Genomic DNA, 24,128 nt, shown 5'->3' with positions numbered 1-24,128 from the left:
TGTACAGGTTGTCTTCATGGGAGGTGGGAAAGAGTCCCTTCATTTTCCTTTTGATAGTTTTCAGAATACTACTTGTGACTATTCAGTAGCAGTTGATTGCCCAATGCTTTTCTCTACAGCGGGATGGGAGCAAAAGTCAAATACAATAAAGAAGTCTGGCCTTTTGCTCCCATAATTCTACTTTCTCCGTTCTGGGCAGCAAACGTAAGAATGGCCTGAAGAAAATTCAGTTCACGTTCTGACACCACTTCACTTTTTCTTGTTTTCTGCATATGAAAAGGTCACTTTTTCTGGGGCATCAGCCCAGTCGTTTGTTTAATTCTTTAAAAATCTCTCAGATTTTCTTGGGCAGAGCAAACATTCCCTGGACACAGTAGCTGGAAAAGCTGTCATGAGTCCTTCCGTATATTTGAGGAATAGATATCATCAGCACATGGGCAGTCTCTACCAGGCTATGTACAAATACAGGACTTGGTATGAAAGACAGTGTTGTCTAGTGGTTAAAACAGGGAACTGGGAGTCAGTAGAACTATTTGCAGCTCTGCTGCCGACTTGTGTTGTGACTTTGTGCCATTTGCTGAACACAGGTGTTATTCTCATCACTTAATCCTTCTATGCGTCAATTCCTCCATCTGTAAAAAGAGGATAGTACCCAGGCTGTCAAGTGATTTGAGGCAAATGGTACAAAATCTTATATGTGGGAGGTCACGCTAAGAGGCTCTTTTCTCACCCTGTCATGTCATTTTGGGAAATCATTTTTGTCTTTAAATCCCTGGATACCACGCAGGGTTATGCCACGCTAGCTCTAGAATGTGCTTGTGTAATGACATTCTCCTTGAAGCTTTTGCCATCTGAAATAACCTTGCTTTATCTGAACCATCCATCACACTTCAAATCTCTACTGAAATACAGCCATATAACTTTTAATTCTCTCTCTGTTAGTGCTTTACTGAATACAATAACTCAGTGAAATGCTCTCTGGTAAATGAAGTTATTGATTCTAGAAGGTCCTGAGACTGCACTGGAAGAAGGAATCCCAAGATCTTCACCAAACTTGGGTGTCTCCAATGCTTCTGGCCTCTCCTCATTCATGTTTCACTAGCAGCGGCGTGTGTGCTGTGCTGTTTACAGCTGGAGGGCTCTCAGTTTTTACTTTGATTAGTCATGTGCAAAACTTCATATTCACAGCTGTTCACAAACATGATGTGGGATGAAAATTCACCATCTCACTAATGAATGTGCCACTTTTGGTGGAACATAGTGAAATTCCACCCCACACCCTGGGCAGGAATCGTGAATCTATCTTAGGTGAAAACTTGCTATTCTAAGAAAAATGTCATCATTTTTGTGGCAGAAAAGATCACACTGCACCCATAAATTTCTGTCTTTGCAAAATTAGAACTCTCAATGGGCACAAAAGATGTTTTGTAGCTTGGGGTTTGTTTGTTTTTTCCTGCTTGCAGTAAGAATTTGTTTACACATGTTCCTATTTTTACTCTTAATAGCCTTGCCATTAAAATACAGTCAGAATAAGTTTTAAATGAGTGAATTTCATTTCTTGTTTTTTGTCTTTTATTACTGTCAGTCCTTGAACTCTCAGGACAAAATTATTCCTTGGGCTGGATATTTTGATCTTAGCGTTATTTTTACTTAACAGAAATCATGTTTTCCCAGTTAGCTGCAAAAGAAAATTTATACTATATATTTGTATGTCACTTTTTAAAATCCCAAAACATTGAGGATGTTTCACAAACTACACATGTGCTGTATTACTGCAGTACAGTAGGTAGGCAGAAACTTAGGTGTGGGGATTGGCTACTTTCTACTATCACCTAGTCTTCGTCTTTCGTAGTTCAATCAATGGCAAAAGGTACTGAGCAAACAGCTTAAGAACAGAACATAAGAATGGCCATACTGGGTCAGACCAAAGGGCCATCCAGCCCAGTATCCTGTCTACCGACAGTGGCCAATGCCAGGTGCCCCAGAGGGAGTGAACCTAACAGGTAATGATCAAGGGATCTCTCTCCTGCCATCCATCTCCACCCTCTGATAAACAGAGGCTAGGGACACCATTTCTTACCCATCCTGGCTAATAGCCATTAATAGACTTAACCTCCATGAATTTATCCAGTTCTCTTTTAAACCCTGTTATAGTCCTAACCTTCACAACCTCCTCAGGCAAGGAGTTCCACAGGTTGACTGTGCGCTGAGTGAAGAAGAACGTCCTTTTATTTGTTTTAAACCTGCTGCCCATTAATTTCATTTGGTGACCCCTAGTTCTTATATTATGGGAACAAGTAAATAACTTTTCCTTATTCTAAGCTTAAAGTCTTACTGAAAACAATGCTAATCAGGGAATCTTAGTTGCTGCTGTTCATTCGCTATACAGTTCCCCTTGTGACTAAATTATATTCTCACTATAAAATCAGAACTGTGTTCTTAGTACTGCTCCACTTCCTTTTTTTTCCCCTTCAGCAAACCAAGAGGAAGTTAGATGATGCCAACAAACGCCTGGAGTTTCTGTATGACAAACTTAGGGAACAGACAGTAAGTAGTTTTGTTCTTTTATTACTTTGTCTTTGAATATTTTTTCCATATGATGTTGCATTCATATATATTATATCATTGGTTAGATGCACAGCGTTTCAGTAGAATACTAATGCAGAGGTTGTTCTTATGCTGTAGGCATTTCTAAGACTTTCTTGAAAAGATGGCATTGATATAGGTTTAATTATCACATATTAATCATTACCTAGAATGATTGGCACTGTGAGTGTGTGCAGACTTTTCATGCATGTGGTGGAGTTATATGGCATTTGTATTATGGTAGTGCCTCGAGGCCCTGACTGAGATCAGGGTCCCACTGTGCTAAAAGCACACAATAGTAGGAGTCCCTGGTCCAAAGAGCTTACCGTCTACATAGATAAATCAGACAGAGGAAGTATCATCCCAGTCTACAGATGGGGAGCTAAGGCACATGGAGACTGAGTGAGTGGTCCAAGGTCACACAGGAAGTTTTGTGGATTGGCCAACTACCGAACTCAGTTCTGCTGAGCACTAGCCCCAGTGGCATAACCATAAGACCCTCTTTCTTTCGTGATAAATCTTTTTGTTGTTGACACTTGCTCGTGGGATGCTTCCAGAAGAGGAGACAAACCTTAATGTACGTAAATAAATAACAATAAAGCCATTAATGTGTCTTGTTCGTAGTCATCACTAACACAGGTGCTCTGAACTCAGGGAGATGCTGGTGTAATAGTGGTGTAAAGCCATCTGTGGAATTGGCTGTATGTCCCAGAATACAAGTTTGCCTTGAGCCTCTGCCCCATTCCAGAAGAGCTCTGTAGGCATTTTTTCTTATTCTGGTATTTTGATGATTCAGTTAATATTCTTCCACTCTGAAAAGCAAACACTGGTGTAAAAGGGCTTGACCAAAGTCAGCTGAGGTCAATGAGAAGGTGGCCATTGAGTTCATTAGGCTTTATTTTAGGTCCAAAATGCTTTAGTTCTTTGCCGCACCTTTTCCAAGGGATGACCCAGGTTCCACAGCAGCACTGTGGTTTGATGCTTGACCTTGGCTATTCAGTCTTCTGACTTTGGCGTACTGGATGTTTTTCCTTCTGCTGAACTTCCTTCTGTGTCCTCGGCTTCATTTCAGCTCTCCCCAGCAATCATCAACGGCTTGCACAGCATTGCGAAGAGCATCGAAACGCGTAACTACACAGAGGGACTGAACATCCACACCCACATAGTCAGCACCAGCAACTTCAGCGAGACATCTGCCTTCATGCCAGTACTGAAAGTCGTCCTCACCCAAGCCAATAAGCTGGGGGTCTGACGTTACCACCCTCCCTTGCCTATGCAGAGCTTGTGATGTCACTTTTTCAAAGAAGTACATTTCTGCAAAACATGTGCAAGAAGGGGACCAAATACCAGACCTTATAGCATGTTGCAGTAGATCTCTGATCAATGGCACGACACTATCCCTGCAGATCTGTGTCATTTTAGAATGGCATTTGAGCCCGGGTGCTTTTTTATTTTAATCTTTTATCATCCCTAATGATTCCTGTCTACAGACAGTATATTTAATGGATTACACCTCGTAGTGTCAATTTTAAGTGCATGTTGTACTACTAAACAGTGGTTTTTAATCCAGAAATGTGTGGTAAAAGCTGTTGGTAGGTTGTGTATCAGACAGACCTTATAACACATTCTTTCCACCTCCCCTGCCATTCCTCCATATCCGCCAGATTAAAGTGTCTGATCCTCTTTTTAAGTGTATTTTGTCATTCATTTTTTAAAGCTACCTTCAATTCAGTTTATTCCAATTCGATGTTAAATAGCTTAATTTTGCACTGGGGCAAATAAGAAAAATAAAGGTTGATGTGATCTTTTCAATAAAGGTTAATTTATTAAAACATGTCTGTATGACATGAAGCTTTGAGATTTGAACCTGGAGCCAGGGGGAGAGCTATCCATCACTTTGGGGAGGCGTAGACATGTTTTCTCAGTGTTGAGTGCATTATGGAAGTCCTGGTACAGAGGGATTAAGACAATTCTATTCCAAGTTTACATCAGGGTGTTCACATGTCAAGGAAGGGCTTAGCAGAGCATTGAAAGATCTGAAATCATTACAAGTTGCTAAGGCAACTAATAGAGAGAGGTGGGCATTCAGCACATAAACAAAGGCAAACCTTTTCTTGCATTCCCCTGATGTTAGAAGTTATAGGTGGCCATTTTCACGTCTGCAGTGCTCTGACGTGCACTATGCTGTGACATGACCGCTGCCATGCCACTGGCCCCATACCAAGTCAGGTAAGTTTCTTGCGTGTTTGTTCTTTACTGATGCCATTTTTGGCTTTGTTTAAAATGGTACTTGAGTTTTTAAAATTTGAAAAACGTGTCATGAGTGGCAAATAAGTGTGGTAAGGACAATTCCATCATTACTGGACTCTCTCATTAAAAGGTAATGCCCGCAACAGCCTGTGTTTGTGAGACTGTAGACCCATAGAAGCTATCAAAACTGCTCTTGAGGAGCTGCAGTAGAGAACTGTTTCACTCCATCAGATGCTGAGACTTTTAAATATAGACAACAAAAGTGAGGTTCCTAAATCCATAATTAGGCACCTACATAATCCTCCTCCTATTCTTCTGTAGTGGGCTATTGTATTGGCTGAATAGTGGCAGACAGATGAAATATGGCAGCACTGCCAGAACCGAGTGATGAGGCTCAGGAATCCTTTTTCTTGTCTCCGGGAGAAAAATAAGCTGGTCAGTCATCCACCCATGGATTCTTGGACCATATGGTCGAGTAAGTATTTCCCATCAGCTCTGAAAATGGACTGATTAGATGTGTCCCAGTTCAGCATCATGTGGCATTTCCTCTTGTGGGGAACAGTCTCACAGATCCAGTCTGGCTAGCCCATGTTACAGGCTCTGTTTCATAGGCTGTAGTTGCGGTTGTGGGTATTGTGAAACTACACGGCTAGCCTGTCACCATATCACCAGCACGGCTATTCTGGCTTTGTCAGTAGCCTGCCTCTACTTAAGCAGTCCTCCAAGCTGGAGACCCAAGCTTTCTAAAAATAGAACAGAAATGTATTTAATGGGAAAAATCTGCTACTTTATCAATGAGAACAGTTTGGGAAACAACATGGTGATAGTTCATCAGTCACCTTCTGCTTCCATCTTCAAAGAATGTCCAGCAAGTAAACCGCTCTCTGGTGTTTATAAACGCAAAGGGTCATTTTCGTGTAAGGAAGCCAATGAAGCGCTGCCTGTTTCTCACTGAAACCAGATTTCACTGGAACCCCATTTATATCACTGGAGTTACTTCTGATTTACATCAGCGTGGTCAGATCAGAATAAATCCCAGAGGTTGTGGGGAAAAATAATAAAACGTTTAAACTTTGGCACGAGGAGTCTTGTCCTATGATAGCTGGATGTGTCCTGTAAGAAGAGGAGCCTGTCCTGGAAAAGAGAGCGTTCTCTAGCCAGTGCAAAATCTACATATATATAGGGAGGGAAAAGTTCACTGGCATGTGCAGTTTTAATAGAATTTTCTAGTACCACCTTGCAACAGACGGGAGGTAAGGTGGAGTCTATTGACAGTACTATAGAAATAACGGATACTTCAGCAAAAAACCTTTCTTGCTTGTAAATCCTTGTCATAGGTTTACCGTGTTTTACCTGGGGAATTTCCTAAGACTGGCCTACAAAGGAATGTTTTGGGTTATCTTTTAATCACAATGGCTTTTCCATCCTGTCCACTGTTTATATAAGATATTTAATTCAGTACTTTTGGGATAACAGAGCTCCCTGACATACATACTGGGAATATGGGTTTTGTTACATGCTGCTTAGTAACAATGGTCCTACTGTCAGAAGAACAGATTCTAAACTGGACCCCTAGGAGGAAAAAAGGGGAGAGGAACCATTTAATCCTTAATGTCTTCCCATCAAATGGGGGTGGTGTTCTCCTGATCCTGTTCTAGAATGTGGAACAGTCAGATTCTTGCCTCCTCCGCTCAGGGGCTCCTGGTAGTTGGATGGTTGCTTAAGTCCTTGGATTTTTGCCTGCATTTGTCTTCTAAAACTGTGTGTCTAGCAAGCCTCAACTCCCTTGAGGTGCTTTGAGCCTCAGGTGACCCAAGCGGTAAGATGATTCCATTTGATTAGTCTGGTTGGCACTGTGCTTACAATTTAGCAGGGAAACTGTTCCTCCTACATCAGTTATTTCCCCGCTCCCTGTTCCTCAACCATATGTTGGTCCTGGATGACTCTGCAGAAAAGACATCTAATGTGGATTAGCAATTCAAAACCACATTAAGCATTGATTAGAAAGAGAGAAAGGGTAGGCAAGGGCAGATCGCATTCAAGCCTAAATGCTAAAACAGGATGATTACTGCATCTCTCTTGCTTTCCCTCCATAGCAGTGAGATTCTGGTTCCACTGAAATCAGTGACAAAACTTTACTGGTGCAGGACTATGCAGTGTTGTTGTAGCCATGTCAGTCCCACGATATTAGAGAGACAAGGTGGGTGAGGTAATATCTTTTATTGGACCATTTGTGTTGGTGAAAGAGACAAGCTTTCAGGCTGGACTAGGCTTTGTGGGCAGGACTAAGCCCTAGAATTGGACTAAAGTGAAGTCGGTTTTCATTATATGTTGTAAAAAGAAAAGGAGTACTTGTGGCACCTTAGAGACTAACAAATTTATCTGAGCATAAGCTTTCGTGAGCTACAGCTTATTTGAGCTTATGCTCAAAGAAATTTCTCAGTCTCTAAGGTGCCACAAGTACTCCCTTTCTTTTTGCGAATACAGACTAACACGGCTGCTACTCTGAAACCTGTCGTCATATGTTGTGTTATTTTCACAAATAATGATACAAAGCACAGTTTTAACCTGTAACATTCTGTATGTAAGCGCACAACATGAAGATTGAGCTTCCAACCTTAACTCAGCTCACCCAGGTCTGTGCATCCAGTCTCTTTTTAGGTAGTTTTAAGGCTCTATGCTCTTTTAGTTTTTTCTAATTTCTCTTTCAATTACCCTGTGCAACTCATTACCACAATATATCATTAAAGCCAAAAGTTTATCAGATTTTTGATGTTTTTTTAAAAAAAAAATTGGACATTTATATGGATAACAAGACTATCCAGTTTTGGAATAGTAAACGTTTTAAAAAAAGAGAGTTTTGATCGGGGTATAAACCCTCAATCTTCAGGGCATAAGCCATTCTCTGACTATTTGAGTTAGGAACAAACTGTGAACTAGTTATCCTGCAGCTGTCTATTGCAATGTTTCTTGCACCGTTCGCTGAAGCATTGGTTCTGACCACTGTCAAAGACAGGATACTGGCCAGATCAACCGCTGACCTGATCCAGTCTGCCAGGAGCTATGTTTGTGCGTGTTATCTAATACAACATTTATGTTGTTTTTAAAAGTTAAATAAAAGTTGCAATTAGAGCTTGTGATATCTCTGAGCATTAGGTATTTGACAGGGTGTCTTTTTAACTCCGCCATTCTTATCTTTGAGATACCCCAAGACCAGGTTATTAAGAGAACCAGAGAGCACAACTCCAATGTTCATGCACAAAATTTCCCACTTACTAATTTTGTTAGATCTTCATGAAAGCTACAAAACAAGCCGTTTGTTTTCCTATTCATTCTGTTATCTCTGAACAGAATTACTGATCAGAAAGAGACTTTTTTTCATGCAACCATAATTCAAAAATCTCTAAATCAATTCCTCTCAGACTTTTCACAAGCAAACAAAAAAATACTTTTCTGAGCAAATTTCAATCCCAAACTTACTTGCTTGAGAATGTTAGCAACAGAAACAGAGGAGTCAGAATGGAAGCAATCCTCAGCCTGAGCTATAATGCACACAACTCATGGCTACTTCAGTAATCTTCCAACAAAGGAAAATATTTTTTTTAATTTTTTATTTTAAAGTAATTTTATACATAATATGCAGTGCATCAAAGGGAATTTAGGCCCCAATCCAGTAGAACACTTGAGCATGTGCTTAACTTGAAAGCACATAAATGGTTCCATTGACACATTTGAAGTAAAGGGGACTATTCACGTGATTGAAGTTAATCGCATGCTTAAGTGCTTTGCTGGATCAGGGCCTTTGGTTGTCTCCGTTCCCTTCTCTGTCACTCAGTGAGTTCATAGGTCTTTGAACAATGTTTTAAGATCACTTGCTAGGATCACAACTGATACATTTAAAAAAAGAAAAGAAAAATCAATATAATTCTCTTTGTAACATTTTTTACAGCTCTGTGCTGAGATTTCATGATGGCTGGATACTGTAACCTTCCTGCATTCCCTTTAACAGGCACTTGCTTCTCCTTTGCATTTTTCCAGACAGAGAATTCTAGAAGAACATTTAAAATACATCTATAAAAGACCTGGGTTTAATTATATACTCTCTGCTGATTCAGTTGCCTCCGGAGCTCTAGTTGGTAATTAATTAGCACACTAAGCAAATGTGCTTTGCCCCAGTACACCTCATAAAATTGCTCTTTTCAAGCTCTGTTGAGCTAACATTTGAACATTAAAAACAAAGTGTTTACCCACCTCACACTGAGTTGTTTTGGGGGAGGTTGCTTTTTTTATATTCCTCAGCCCAGTTCATTCAGCTGGGAAGAGACTTTGTGCTTCACCAGAACAGTGCTATTCATTGTGGGGTATACGAAGCTTGCATCGCTATTCCAAAGGGGCATTGTATTATACAGGGCAGGTAGGAATGAGCAATCAAGGTGCATTCTTAATTAGATCATGCCCTACTGCTCTGCTCCGAGAGAGAAACCAACTTGCATTTGCTTTTGATTTGAGCATAGTTACAAACCGGGGGCCCAATTCTAGCAAAACTCCCACTGACTTGAATGGGAGCAGGCCTGGAAAACCCCAGTGCCTTTTGGTCTCATTTTCTCTCTCTTGTGGCTTTGTTTATAGTGCATGTAATCAGGTTGATCATGAGCAATTGACAATGTGGGTACTCATTTGCACACTCGTGATCCATGTTGTTGCATCCCTTCTTTCAGCAAGATGGAAGTGCTCATGTTTCACACGGCCTCTAATGTTCCCATTTGCTTCGATGGAGAACACGTAAATAATCTAATGACATGTTTGATGACTGGACAGACTCAGTGAATATTGTTTCTTCTTCTATCAATGCAGTTAGTTCACAAATACATTTTTTGTTGGTCAGATGGTAAAGAGGGCTGTGTTATCCTATAGTTCCTGATTAAACAAAACATGTAAACTTGTGCTTAATTGCATGTACATGCTTAATTCCATTCCTATTCAGCAAGGCACTTTGGCACTTTATCAGTGGAACTTATGACCACGCTTAAATGACTTGCTGAGTAGGAAAGAACTTAAGCATATGCTTACAGTTAAGCATTGATGTCAGTGAGACTCGAGCCCTTGCATAAGTGCTGTGGACATAAACACGAGGAATAGCCCCCTAAGTTTTACTTTAAATTCGGTTGCTTACTGGGTTTTAACTTTCCACCTTCAAAAACAATAGCATAGTGCAAAAATAGTATCCATGGCAGCTTACAGGTCACCCTCACCACATATATATGTTCTGTAATTGTTTAACCTGCATGTAAAAGACATACTGAAGCACAATGGGCCACTCTCTGCCATCAGATATACACATACAATCCTCAAGGAAGTCCAGTGGGAATTGATAGTGAATAGCTGATGGCAGAATTTGGCCCAAAGTGAATGCTCTGTGCCCTGCATCAAAATCCATCTCCTAACTGGGTTGTTAACAAGTCAATGCATCCTAAGATAAACCCCAGTTCAGCAAGGCACATAAGCACATACCTAACTTTAAGCATGTGAGTGGTTCCATCGAAGCTCATAGAACTACTTATGTGCTAGCCGTTCATCAAATGCTTAAATGCTTTGCTGGATCAAGGCCTTTTATTTGCATGCTAAATGTTAGACGCATGCTTAAATTCCTTGCTAAATCAGGGCATAAGAGGCGGATCTATACATTAATAAAAGATATTAACTAACAAGAAAATAATGTTGAACACAGCATAGCAGAAGAGGTTTGTACTCCATACATATTTGTAGTCTTGCGTGAACATGTTGAACTGTATTGAAAAAGTAAACAAACTAGAAACTATGCTCTGTGACAGAGTATGGCCACAACAGTGAAGTGAGGCAGTCCAACAGGAGCTGAGTTAACCCTTACTCATTTTTTAAATAGCACCAATCTTCTGACTCTGTTTCTGAAGCCGGATCAGGGATCACAAAGGGATTTTTTTATTAATCTTGTCTCCCCCTCCCACCAGTTGGTTATGGTTCGTTTCCCATTTCCATTGGAATGTCTTTGTCCTCTGAACCAAAAGGTAATTTTAAAAGGTTTGAATGTTTTTGGTTTTGTTTAGAACTAAACTCTTAAAACAGTCTAGGCTAGAGATAGCAGAGGTGTCATGAGATCATTCCTGAGGTGATGGGCTCATACCCGGGCTCTATCTGACCGTGTTACTGTCTGAGAAAACCTTTGCACTTCAAATCTCTTCTCAGTTTTCTTTCAGGATGCTCCTTGGCTCTGGAGACCAGGAAATGCTGCAATTATTTTTTTTCCCCCATTGGCATCCCTCCTTATCCTCGTTTGCAGGAAGAATGCTATAGCTTTCCTCTGCAAAAATTTAATCCACTTATGTCCCAATTCCGTGCAGTCACTAAGAGCGTCACCATTAAATCGATCAGATTTGGCAACTCTTTTCTAGCCATCACACCAGGTAGAGCATCATGTCCCCGGTTTCTAATTGTGATGTCAGACTTCAATGGGTTACTGTTTTGTTTGTTGTTTTTTTACATTTGTTGCCTTCTCTTCACTTTTAAAAAGATCATTTCCAGGGTGTTTGTTAAGGTAGGTCTCTGTTCATATGTTTGCATGATCAGGTCTTTGAATTTCCCCTCCAGGCTAGTCATGATCCTTTGCATGCTATTGGCCACAGAGAGGTGCTCTTCAAACATTGCTTTGGTGTTGGAGGCAGAGTCTTGAACTCCCCCTCTTCTGCATGTGATGCTCCAAATGAGGCACCGATAGCCCAGTGGCCCAGAGCCAGCTGTGCCCCTGGTGTAAATCCAGTTGGTATGATTTAGAGTGATTATTATTTTTTTTTAAGAGATTAAACCTTTCCCTTGCATTTTCCCCAAAAATATACTGCTGTAGATAACAGCCATGGATATTGTGGAAAAGATTCTGACCCCTTTATTGGTGTTGTGAAGCTCCTAACTGCATTATTTCGATGGGAGCTCTTAAGGAGCTACGGTACCCTTCAACAAGAATCAGAGTATTGGAATCCGGCCCTCAACAAATCAGACAAAATGCTGGGATTGGAATCCTGGGCCCCTTGACTTCACTGAGGCCAGTATTTCACCCCTGGTCTTTGTGCTCCCATGACACAAGCCCCCCCCCCCCCCTCCACTCGGGCCACCACAGAACTCCACAGCTGAAAGCAGGCATTGATCCCTCTTGCTGTTTGTGGGCCACTAAGCCATGACATCACTCTTTCAATTTCACTCCTGCACTAACCGATTTAGGAGGTTTTACTGGGAGAAAAGCAAACTCAGAGTTTGTGCTCATCCTCAGAAGGTCGGCCCCCGCCCCTTCAGCCCAGTGAGTTTTAAAGCCGCTAAAGATTAAAGAATGCGTCAAAATCACAATATAGCATTTGTTACAAGCAGAGTCCTCCTGTATGTTTAGTTGATGTATGTGGTGCTTATATAGTGGCTAAAATGTAACAAACTAGTAAAAATTCCTGCTCCCAAGACCTTGCGTTATAAGGAAGAACAAATCAAAGGACAGAATAGAGAACAAACAAACAAGGAGGTGAGGGCCTGATAGCTGGATTGCCATTTTTAATTAATAAAATTGCTGGGTGATCTTTCCAAATTTCCCCTTTGCATGTGTGATGTGATTTTGTGCTGGAAGGCATTTAAAGAGTTAGTGTTGTAGGTCGCGCTACAGAAATATACTTTAATCTGCTTAAGCAGATGGACGTCAGTAGGACTACTTGACATCCATCTGAAGTCATGTGCTGAAAGTTAGGCGTGTGCTTGAGTACCTTGCTAAACTGATGTCTGTATGAATGGTTTTGCTGTAGATCTTTTCATTAAGATACACCCCTGGCCTCCATATGTTACTGATGGCTGAAAAGCTTACCTAGTTGATTTTTAGAAGATCCTGTCTGCATTAAGGACATTTGTAGTAATGTAACTGCATCAGTGCAGTCACCAGGGCACAAACCCCCGTTGTAGAGGCCCTGCATTAGGGTGACCCGCTGTCCTGATTTTATAGGGACAGTTCTGATTTCTAGGTCTTTTTCTTATGTAGGCTCCTGTTACTCCCCCCCCCACACCTCTTTTCCCGATTTTTCACATTTGCTGTCTGGTCACCCTACCCTGCATCAGCACAAAATTACCTTCCACTAGTGCAGTTCACTCTGTAATTTACCAGATGACGTGTACTCCACACGGTGGAGTATACCTACATTAGAGGGTTGCAGCCATGTCACTATTACTGTGTTAGTGCACCAGTGTGGAGCCTCAGATCAAAGGACTTAGAGGTGGAAGAGACTCATTAAATCACCGAGTCTGTCCCCCTCTGAGGATGTGGTACAACCCAAACAGAAAGCATGTCTCTGCTATTAAACTGACACTATGTATGTACACTTGTACTTAGCCTAAAGGCTGACCTTGAACATCCTAAATATTTGAGCCCCTGAAGGAATAAATATAATAACCCATCAATCCAAGATAAATTACTAATTCCAGTGACCCCTCAAAACAATTAACTGAAGACAATGTGTGCTGCAAACACACTCAGAGAACATTTTTCATTTGTATTGAGGGAACCATTCAAGAATGTAACGAATGAGTTGCAGGCAAATATTTTACTTGATCTTGACATTTGATTTTTAAATAGCTACAGAATGCCATAAATTGGTCAGGAGTCGGGGCTTTCTGTCTTCCCTTGCTCTGTACCAGCAGCGTATGAAGCCATGCACGAGTTAACAGTACCCTACTCCTCCCACCCCCCTCCCCGGTTCTCTGTGAATCTGGGTCATCCTCTGGACACTGGTGAACTCTATTAACAAATCTTGCTCTGGGATCGAGAACACCACAGGGTTCTGCCTTTTAAACAGCAGCCCGCACCAAGTGTTGCGGCACACAAAAATGAGGCTACAGTTGCAGCGAGAGACAAGAGGCCAAGGCCGAGTTGCAAAGAAATGGATGGAAGATTAGATGCATGCACATGTGAGAAGTGAAAGAATAATGCTTTGGGCAGGGGAAAAACTGGAGAATGCTGACGTACCCTTTCGTGCTCTTTTTACAGCAGTGGCTTCTTTGTTATCTTCAGGAGAGTAAATGCTACTAGCTGATTCCAGAATGTCTGCTGCTGCTGCCTATGCTCAAGAGGCACTTTTGGTGGCGGGAGTTGGCTTACAGAACAAAGATACTTACAGAACTTCAGCAGCCTTAATAAAGTGCTTTAGTGAAAGCCTAGCTCAGACACTAAGAATTGAGAAGATTCTTGGCATTTTTCGGGCACCATTAGGGGCTGGTGCTAACAAAAGGAGTTGCTAGATTTCCCCCCCCCCCCCCGCCCTTGGGAGGGGAAAGGGACACAGCTTTTATAGATATAATCCACATTAAGATTTGATTTCTGTCCATATCTAGAGGAAATTCTCTTTTAGGTAGTTGACTCTGAGCTGAAGTCAATTGGACTAATCACATACTTAAAAGTTAGGCAGGTACTTAAATACCTTGCTGAATCATGGCCCTTTTCAGAACTAAGAAGAGGAATGGAACAGGAGCACAGTCTAATAGGGGTGTTGCTTATCCTCAGATCAGCCAATCACGTAAGAGGATTTTCTCTAATGTGGAGAAAAAAAAATCAAGTCTTATTCAAGTCTTAATTTGGGCTATATGTACATATCAATGGGATGTCCTCAAAGAGAGGCATGCACATAGCTAAACTGGGACCTATAAACAGAAATCCCTACTGCACAACGTGAAATCCAGAAGCAAATCACGCTCCCTCTCGACAACTAGTTAAAAGAATCTTGCCCACATGCTCAGGGTTCAGCTGATCGTCATATTTGGGATCGGGAAGGAATTTTCCTCCAGGGCAGATTGGAAGAAGCCCTGAGGGTTTTTTCGCCTTCCTCTGTAGCATGGGGCATGGGTCACTTGCTGGAGGATTCTCTGCACCTTGAAGTCTTTAAACCATGATTTGAGGACTTCAATAGCTCAGACATAGGTGAGAGGTTTATTGCAGGAGTGGATGGGTGAGATTCTGTGGCCTGCATTGTGCAGGAGGTCAGACTAGATGATCATAATGGTCCTTTCTGACCTTAATATCTATGGTTACATCTCAGACTTAGCTACCCCCCTTTTTGATGCACATCCCCCCCAAAGGATCTTGAAGAATCCTAATTACCTGGGCAACCAAGGAAAAGAAGTTTAAGGAGACTGACACCAATGGGTGCAGTACGCACTCTTTCTAGAGAAGGGCTAAGGCAGGAAGAGCCAGGCTTCTAGCAGCTAGAGATGGAAAAGCCTAGTAGATCTAGTCCACCCTTCCCACCCTTGTACTCCTTGGGAGTGGCTGAGTAGGGCCTATGGGGTGTGACTGGGGGAGGAGCAGGGAAGAGGTCTCTCTTCATGGCACCCTCCCCTACTCAACTGCCTGATTTCTTTGGTGAAAGCCAGATGGGTGGAGTTATGACAGCTTGGAGCTGGGGGACCCAGCCAGTCGGACCACAAGGAGGGTTAGCTGTCCATGCAGGATAGTTCTTATCTATTACTGCAGCAGAACTATGTGATCTAGAACGTTTGGACACCCCCCTCCCGCCCTCCTCAAGCCTTTCAAGGGGACGATTTACAGGATTGCCCATGACCTCAACCTCACTGAGTTTCCCTACCCCTCTGGTCTGCTCCTGCTGGCTTATCCATGGAAGTAGGTGGCATAATGGCCCTGAGCAAAGACTGCAGGATTTGGGCCCTTCAGGTGGAATTCACCCCTGTGCAGATGTTATACCAATAAAATAAAAACCAGCACAATCTTATTAAAGGGGAAAAGGCAAAATACCACATTTATTGTGAATACAGAAAGAATCATAGTAAGCAGTTAGTTATAGCTATAACATTCCATTCAATCTCATATTTATTCTCTCTCACACACACACACAGAGAGAGAAAGAGAGAGATTCTGCAAGGTTGCTATCATAGTTACCAGCCTTAGAGTTGCTCATGCCAAGCCACTGGCCAGGTGGCCTGGACATGAGGAGGGAGCAGGGCCTTGTCTGATGCTCCTGGAAGTTGGTTTGCAGAATCAGACCCCAAAGTTCTCAGTTTCTAGAGTCCATTTTTATAGGAATTTCTTCCTATGCCAGTCTATGGGAATTGCTTCATCATGCTGTTGCTGAATCAATCAGCAGATGGCACATTCCTGACGGCTCCGTGCTGCCAGATGTTATCTTGTTCTTTGGTTCTCCCATTCTTGAGGCTGTTGGGTGGATTCCAGTCTGCCCTCCGGGGGTCCTCTGGTTATTTCCACTTGACGCCTTCTTCAGCCGATGGACACTGGATTCTTAGGCTGGCACCTCCCTGATCATTCAGTTATTATCCACACCAAGCATCCATCCACATACATCCTCTATCTCTATTTTAATCACAATTGTTAACAAAGTGAGATGAATACAACAAAAGGGCAGGGAGTCTCTGGGTGCTGTTTCTGTTGTTACAGAGTATTGCTTTGAGTCTCTCTCTGTGTGAGTAGTTGTTATTACAAAGAATTGCTTTGAGAACAGACTCTGTCTTAGAATGTACTAACGCAATTAGCAGCTTGCAAGTTTCACACATAGAGGGAGAGAAACAGTACCAAAAACCAAGAGACCTCTTAATTAGTAATACCCTGGAATTTAAACTATGGGGAATCAAACTCATTTGTGATTTTAATACAGAACTTCTTTAATATGATCCAACACAGAGACCTAGGTCTGGTTTTGCCTCTCTGCAGAGCTGTGAATAATTATGAAGCGTAGAGCCCAATCCTTTTAGACGAGGGGATTTTTGGAAGGAGTGGGACAACAACTTAAATCTGCTGTAGATCACTGCACTTTGGAGCAGGACCCACCCAGAAAAGATGGCCATGGGCATCAGCTGGTGCGACTGGTGCAGCCTCAATGCAGTGACACTTATGTCCACCAACTGTGGTTCACTCCTTTTAGCTGCAGTCAAACCCACCTGTGGGGGCATCTCTTTGCCCCAGCACTTGATGGCATACACTGGGATTTCCCAACAAGGGATTTCACTTTCCACCCACTGACAATAAAACCGATGTGGAGACATTTTGCACAGACACCTTCCCCCCTCCACTAAAAAAAAAGGAAACTGTCATCACTGGTTGCTGTTATATGGAATATATGGGCCCAAAAGGTCAAAGGTATTAGCATGACCCTGTGACATTAAACAAGGTTCAGGGTTTGGTATACAGAGACCTCAGCTTGCTTGGTACCATCACTAAGACACCACTAAAAATTCCTTTAACCTTTTATTAAAGATAGCCGAAGAAAACAGAAGCCAATTTGAATGCATTTGAAATGCACACTATTAAATAAGGCTTTTCTTTTGAACAACATTCTTTGTTCCCTTTCCATTTAGCTGGAGAGAGTTTTTTGCAGGAAACTCCTCTGAGAGGATATTAGAGATGGTACATACTGTCCTTTTGGGGAAAAGAGAAGAAGTTAGCGGGGAGAGGCTGGAGCTGCTCTTGTTACTGCTGACGCTATTTCCTAGAAGACAAACGCACACCAAAGTGGGGAAAAAAGAGAACAGGAAAGACAGAAAACGCAGCTTCTGTTTCCAGTTTTGATTCTTACTGCTGAAAAAGCACAGACCCAGCACAAGGTCTGATCAGCACCTCTGAGACCTGACAAACTCATACCAGCAGTGGGCTGTTTAGGGCATTGCATTTAGCTGCCTCTCTGGTCACCACTTACAATAGCGATGCTAAATATACAGTCTTGGCTGGCCAAGCCAGGCTCTTATTAGACAGGAGGAAAAAGGAGAGGGCTAAGAAAGAAAAGTAATAAGGTAGGAAGGAAAAGGGCACATGGGTTGGGTAGGGGGGACAACACAGTTTCACATCCCAGGTAGTATTTGGGATTTAGTTGGAGCTAGTGGAGATGGTGATGTCATCTGGCCCGACCAGAACATCTCTCAAGATTAAGATGAAGGGGAGCTGGGGACCCAGGAGACAGTGGGGGTGGCAGCCATGATGGTGAAGCTCACTCCTTCCCCTTCTGTCATCTTTCAGTCAGTCAGCTAGCATTGGGGTAGCCAGCTTTCCCTTCAAGTCTCTTTATGAGGACCCCAAAGGGGAGCTATGGATTCCCTCATTATTTGGTTCATCAATTAGACCTAATTTTCACCACCAATTTTGGTTCACTGATTTCTGGTCCCACGCGTCTCTTGTTTACCAGGCATGATCTTAACACCAGCTGTGGCTCCTTTTCCCATCAGTGTGCATTGTTACAGCTTATCGTGACACCTCACGCACTTATAGCCACTTTCCCACCGTTTTTACAGTGAGCTTACACCCAGGGTAAAGGTGGAGGCCCGTTTATCAGCAGATGGCCCGTAACATTGTTAACCCTCTGGTTATTGTACATTCATAGCAAGCAGCAAGGCTGCAAATAGATCACTCAACAATGCAATCCACTGAAAAACTGCCCTCTCCCTGTGTTACCATGTGTAGTAATTATCATTAAGGGACCTGATTTTCCAGTGGGAGCCAGATTGGGCCCTCAGTCCTGTCTAGAGCAGGGATTTTCAACTGACGTTAAATTATATGTCCTTTGACATCAATTGATATTAAGCAGGCACAGTTGTACTGAATGAGTGCAGACTGATTTGGTGCATGGAGGGGTTTTTCCCCCACCCACCCAGGGGCAATTGAGAGGGCTCAGCAACCTCACAAAAGCTTGGCTGCCTTGGGGGAGGGCTAGTTGCATCTGGCCACCGCTTTGGATTCAATTCCCTCCCTCCCTCTCAGTGTTTGCATTCTGTTTGCGTGGGGGGGAATTTTCAGTCTAGCCAATATGTGGCACCAGCGGCCAGAGCAGCTCTCTTGTAGAGCCCCACATGTAATTCTGATTGGCTGTAGCTATGCAGGTCTGTCTTTCACTCTCTTTTTTCTCTTTCCCTCCCCCCCCTTTTTTTTCTTCCCTCTGTTGCTGTGCGGAGTTCAGTTCTGGCACAGCAGGAGCATCATGGATGAGATGCTAGCAACAGATGCTGTGCTCCAGGACTTGCATTCGTAGGGTTTATTTAAACCTGGTCTGAAGGGGAAAGAAGGCAGGGGAAAAAATCCCCAACCTAAAAAGAAGAACAATCCTCGTCCGTTACAACAAATAAATCATCAACCCTCCAAGCAAGCAACTACTCACCTTCGCTGTCAGACTGGTAGCCGCTCTCAGACCCTGGTCCGTGGGGCACCGCACAAGCTTGGGTGCATAGGCACACTCGGACCTTGCTTCCTCAGCTATGCCGGGCCCAGGAGCCAACTGTGCAGTGGCTGGAGAGAAAAGGACCCCCTTCTGTGGTGGGAGAGAAGAAAGCCCGTTAGGATCAAAAGCCGAGAGCAGCGAGGGGAATGCCAGCTATAGCCAGCAGATTGTCTGGAGGAATGTCGTCCTAATGACACTGCTTCACATCGGAGCTGTGTACTCCCTCTGCCTCATTCCCAAGGCCCAGCTGCTTACTTTAATCTGGGGTGAGTTCCCCGACAATCGGGGTCTGCTTTGTTATCCCCTTGTAGGAGACCTCTCCTTTCTTGGGCCGGGGGGGTTGCTTCTGTTTTCTGAAGGCTGGATTAGTCCTGTGTTGGCGACTGTTCTTTAAAACTAGAGGGGGGGGAGGGAAGTCGCACATTGGAGCCTAATGTTTCAAAGTCCTCCTTCAGCTTGAATCATGCCGTTCAGCTCCTCTGCTGCATGATTTGCACCCTAGGGCAAAAGGATGATAAACCACCCTGTACTTTTCCCACGAGCAACAGGATCAGTATTGTTCCCGTGCTGGAGGGGGGGTGGGAAAACCGAAACAGTCAGATTAGAAACTTCATCCCTCTCAACCGATGAGGACATCAATTGGCTGTTTTTAAGCACCTTCCCATAGGAGATGGTCTTGTCTGGTCCCTGTCCCTGTCTCCCAGATCCTGGTAATTTTGACTCATTTCTGAACCAACAGCTCACAGTATTCTCAATGAAACAACTGGGTATGGAAGGGAGAGGGGGAGATGAAATCTTACCTAAGGGCCTGATCTTGTGAGGGGCTGAGCTCTCCACACCTGCACTGAAGTCAGTGGGAGTTGGGGGCACTCAGTACCTAGCAGGATCAGATGCCAGCAGCCTAAAATGCTTCCCACTCTTAATTCTTTGTTTTATATACAGTCCAGGCTGTTGTTACTTTTTCTCCTTATGGGCTCCACTTCCCCCACCCCACCCCCCAGTCCTCCTGCCAGCCTCTTCCCCCTTTTAATGCCTGGTACGTGTAGATGCTATTTGCCTGCTTACATATCCCTAGAGTCACTAACCGAAGAATCCCCCAGGTGTGTCTGTCATATGTGCCCCTGGCATAAAGTAAACCTGCTGGAGATACGCTGAACAGGGCTCTCTGCTCCTTTTCCCCAGCTCCGGCTGGGGCATTGTGGCATGCACCAGGGACTTTGGGGGGCAGCCATGACTTAGGGCTGCAGCCCGGGAAATGCTGAGGCTCGTGCAACTCGTCCCAAATCATCTTCGTTCCTGCGCGTCGGGATTTACAACCGGCCTAACTGCATGCACTCTGATGGGTACGTCAGCATAGCCACTTCTGTTAGCCCCTTTCCCCCAGGTTTAGCTGAGACAAAGGACACAACCCCTGCTAAGTGAGTGGGTGCAGGTCGACCCCTCTGCGCGGGGGACTTCACTGGGTTTTGTTTGTTTTTAGAAAGCCCATTAGGGGCCAATGCACAATCCCAAAATGCTCGTGCTGCAGCCAAGTGTCCAGCCCCCTGCAACACACACGAGACTTGCTGCTGATGCTTCCCACAAGTGCCGCTGAATCTGGTGGGAGATGAAGGGGTTTGACGCCACCCAGGACAAGGCCCATAAGTAAAGATGTAGAGAGTTAGTGCATGCTGGGAATGTGGAGAGTTATTCAAGGGCCCTTCCACTCCCTGTTTGGTTTGGGGGAGCTGTGTGTTGACACGCTGGTCTGCATAACACATGGTATGCAGGGAATGGTGCTAAATTCCAGGGCGCTCCGGTTCCCAACCTTCTCCCTCCCCACCCCCATGTATATATTCACTACTATGCTGATGCTCGCTGCGTTCCTTAATGACAATTATAAGGGCTCGTTGCACTTCCATCTAACCTCTCATCAGAGCATCTCTAAGCACGCTGTTAGCCCAGAGCTACAGAAGGGGAAACTGAGGCATGGGGAGGTTGTCACACTGAGAGTGAGTGGCAGAGGAGGGAGTGGAATGCAGGTCTCCTGGCTCCCACTTGCCAGCTCTTGCTTTTTACTCCTCTGCCTTAAAAGAAATGATTGTGCTACTTGAAAGCCACAAGTGTGTGAGCCGGAGTGGCATGGGATGGTACAGGCAGGAGGGAGGTGGAGGGAGTGATAAAGGCTCTAGATCCAGACCGTGTTCATTAGAAGTTGCTCTGTTTCCTTCCTGAATTCCATGTTTGCTTTTAAGAGCAGTTGTAGAGAGATTTCAGCCTCCTGAGAGCACTCGGGCTGGCAGGACAATAAAAGGAGATGAAAACAAGTCAAGTGTAGTATTTGTTCAATGTCTGGCACCTCCTTCTGGAGAGGAGGTGCTTGCACTCACCTCATACGCAGGTAGGGGAGGGATGAGTATTTGATGCTCTGATAGTCCTTTTCTGTTTCTAACCACTCAGATCCCAGCAAAGGTCACATGCTGCAGGAAGCAAGACACACACACCACCCCAGTGAGCATCACACAAGCTGTCTGAAGGCTCTCAGGGTATGTCTACATTGCAATTAGACGCCTGCGGCTGGCCTGTGCCAACAGGCTCGGGCTAAGGGGCTCTAATTTAATTGTGGTGTAGATGTTTGGGCTTGGGCTGCAGCCCGAGCTCTGGGACACTCCCCCTTGCAAGTCCTAGAGCCCGAGCTCCAGCCCGAGTCTGAACGTCTACAGCACAGTTTAAACAGCTCCGAGCCCTTGAGCCCGAGTCAGCTGGCACGGGCCAGCAGCGGGTGTCTAATTGCAGTGTAGACGCTAAATAGAGGCCTCCCTATCCCCAACCACCCATTTCAATAGAGGGAAGAGAGGGCTGGGGCAGGGGAGGGTTCGGCTGTACTGAACCTGACCTGAGGGCTTTTTGTCAGTGTAACCCATCTCTACTTCAGATCCATTATCCCAAAACCTGCCCACTGAAGTGGTGCCAGGACTGCCAGCTCCATCAGCAGAGCATTGGTTCAAAGGATACACAACAAAGAGGCCTTGTTAGTCCTATGTCTTTTAAAAGAAACACCCCCGTCCCCTCCAGGGTTCACAGGAGGTGGCCTATATCCCAGGCCGAGACTGAGCGCTGCTAGCAGAGGACAGCATCACTGACGCATATAAAGCTTTCTAGATGAAGGTGTTCTCCGTGCTTGTGTCTTTCAAAGACAGATTCTGTATCCCTCACAAATCCATAGCAGCCTCATTATGTCTCTGTTACCTAGGACACCCGTTTGTGGTTTCTGTGCTGAGTCAGCTGCCTGTGGCCTTGATTACCATTGATTGCAATCCCCCTCCCCCCCCGCTTCCTTTTAATAATTCCCAGAGGGTTGGGTTTAGTCAGATTATTCTTCCCTCTGCAACATTTCCAAAGTCTCTAAATGGGCATTTTCATGGCTGGCCCTGCTCTTTCCAGGGGTGGTTGTGTTTTGAGACTGGAGGATATACCAAATCTAAATCAAAAGCCCACGCTAGCACTGTTGGACGTAGATCTCGCCTGCTGCAGAAGTCGATCAAACCCTTCCATGGCCCAGCCAGAGCCTGCGTTACCTGCTTAGCCAAGGGAGTTTCCCCAGTCTCCCCACGTGGAAATGGCGAAGACAGCCGGGCTTATTTCAGCTGTTGTTGTATCAGCTTTTTGGAATCAAACGTGCTTCAGAGTCAGGCTTTGCAGAGCTGTCGAAAGTTCAAAAGGGAAAAGAATCTGCTCTAATTGTTCATAAAATCTCCCAGTCTTTTGTTCTGTAACAATGTGACCATGCCTTAGACAATACCGCTAGCATAATTCCTGGGATTTCAGTTGCTGTAGAAACAGAACGGAGCCACTTTTTTCAATTACATCCATTACTTTCTGTGATAATTTTTTCGTTTCTTCTGCCCTTTTTTAAGTGGAGGAAAAATATGATGAGCGAAAGGGCTGATCTCTATTAAAATCCATGTGGAAAACAGGTTTGTTTCTCCCTCCCTCCCTCCCTCGCTCCCTCCCTTTTGCTGCAATGTAGATACCTACCTTTTCTATTTTGGGACGGTTTAGAAAACCACCCCCTGCTGTATCTTTCTGGGAATGCTGCACACAGCGTAAGGAGAGGGGAGATTTGAAAACCAGACAAGAGTTGTAAGAGCCAAGCAATGAGAAAATAAAGGAGGAGGCCCAGCTATGCTCTCTGAGACGGGATGGCTTCTCTTGTCTGTTCTGTAGCTGGCCATGATGAGAAGGAGAAAGCAAAGGTTTGCACTAGGAAAGAGAACCTAACATATAGCTTCCTTTATCTTGTCCCTCCCATCTCCTCCATTGAAAGGAGGCTAAAAGAATAGATTGAGTGTTTGAGGTTCTGCCTTATATGTGGGTTTACCACTGTCCCTCTGCGGGATGGAGTGAGTGCCTACCTGGCCGCCTATGGGCTAGTCAAGGAGATAAAATCCTCACTACTGCTGGCAGCTGAATGAAGGTCTCATTTTTCGTAAGGGCTACACGTCTGTGGGGTGTTTGAGCTAAGGGAGAAATTATTATTTATTTGTATTGTGAGAGCACCTAGGAGCCCCAGTCCTGGATTCAGGACCTCATTGTGTTATCACAGAACCAAAAGACGGTCCCTGTCCCAAGGAGCTGACTAGCTAAGTATTTTGGTTTGCTGTCAAAAGTGCTAAAGGTGACCTGCAATTGATTTTGGTTGCATCCTTCATTTGTTCCTCTGTAGTGTGTAAAGAAGGGCTGGGAAGCTCTTTTTAAGCTTTGTTTTCCTCCTCTTTTCTTCTTCTTTCCAAATCTTAGAAATATCATGGACGTCAAGTCTGGTCTACCTTAGGTTAAAGTCCCTGCCCTGCCACAGACTCCCTGTGTGAACTTGGCCAAGTCACTGAGCCTCTGTTCCCCATCTGTACAATGGGGCTAATAGCACTGCCCTGTCTCCCACGGATGTTGTGGGGGTAAACAATTAAAGACAGTGACATGCTACTACTGATACTAGGGTAATGGAGGCAATACAAGTACCTTAGCTAGACATCTGGTGAAGGGTAGCAAGGCTTGGTACATGTGTCAGATAATATCTCAATGAACTGGGGT

At 44.1% G+C, this 24,128-nt stretch overlaps 2 protein-coding genes across 13 annotated transcripts in view; both read left to right on the top strand.

Moving 5' to 3' along the window:
- The window catches only part of SEC31A (SEC31 homolog A, COPII coat complex component), a 69,738-nt gene extending 65,467 nt beyond the window's left edge, over nucleotides 1–4,271 (top strand). For all 12 annotated transcript variants that reach the window (XM_073340520.1, XM_073340522.1, XM_073340519.1 and 9 more), the window contains 2 exons: nucleotides 2,476–2,547; nucleotides 3,659–4,271. In XM_073340520.1, the coding sequence (XP_073196621.1) occupies nucleotides 2,476–2,547; nucleotides 3,659–3,838 (252 nt within the window). In that variant the 3' untranslated portion in view covers nucleotides 3,839–4,271. The remainder of the gene's footprint in view (nucleotides 1–2,475; nucleotides 2,548–3,658) is intronic.
- Nucleotides 4,272–18,672: 14,401 nt separating this feature from the next.
- The window catches only part of SCD5 (stearoyl-CoA desaturase 5), an 80,250-nt gene continuing 74,794 nt past the window's right edge, over nucleotides 18,673–24,128 (top strand). The window contains exon 1 of the mRNA XM_073340509.1: nucleotides 18,673–19,324. Within this exon, the coding sequence (XP_073196610.1) occupies nucleotides 19,096–19,324 (229 nt within the window). The 5' untranslated portion in view covers nucleotides 18,673–19,095. The remainder of the gene's footprint in view (nucleotides 19,325–24,128) is intronic.

This window comes from Lepidochelys kempii, chromosome 4 (genome assembly GCF_965140265.1).
Source record: "Lepidochelys kempii isolate rLepKem1 chromosome 4, rLepKem1.hap2, whole genome shotgun sequence".
Taxonomy (NCBI): domain Eukaryota; kingdom Metazoa; phylum Chordata; order Testudines; family Cheloniidae; genus Lepidochelys; species Lepidochelys kempii.
This window is presented reverse-complemented; position numbering and strand designations above follow the sequence as displayed.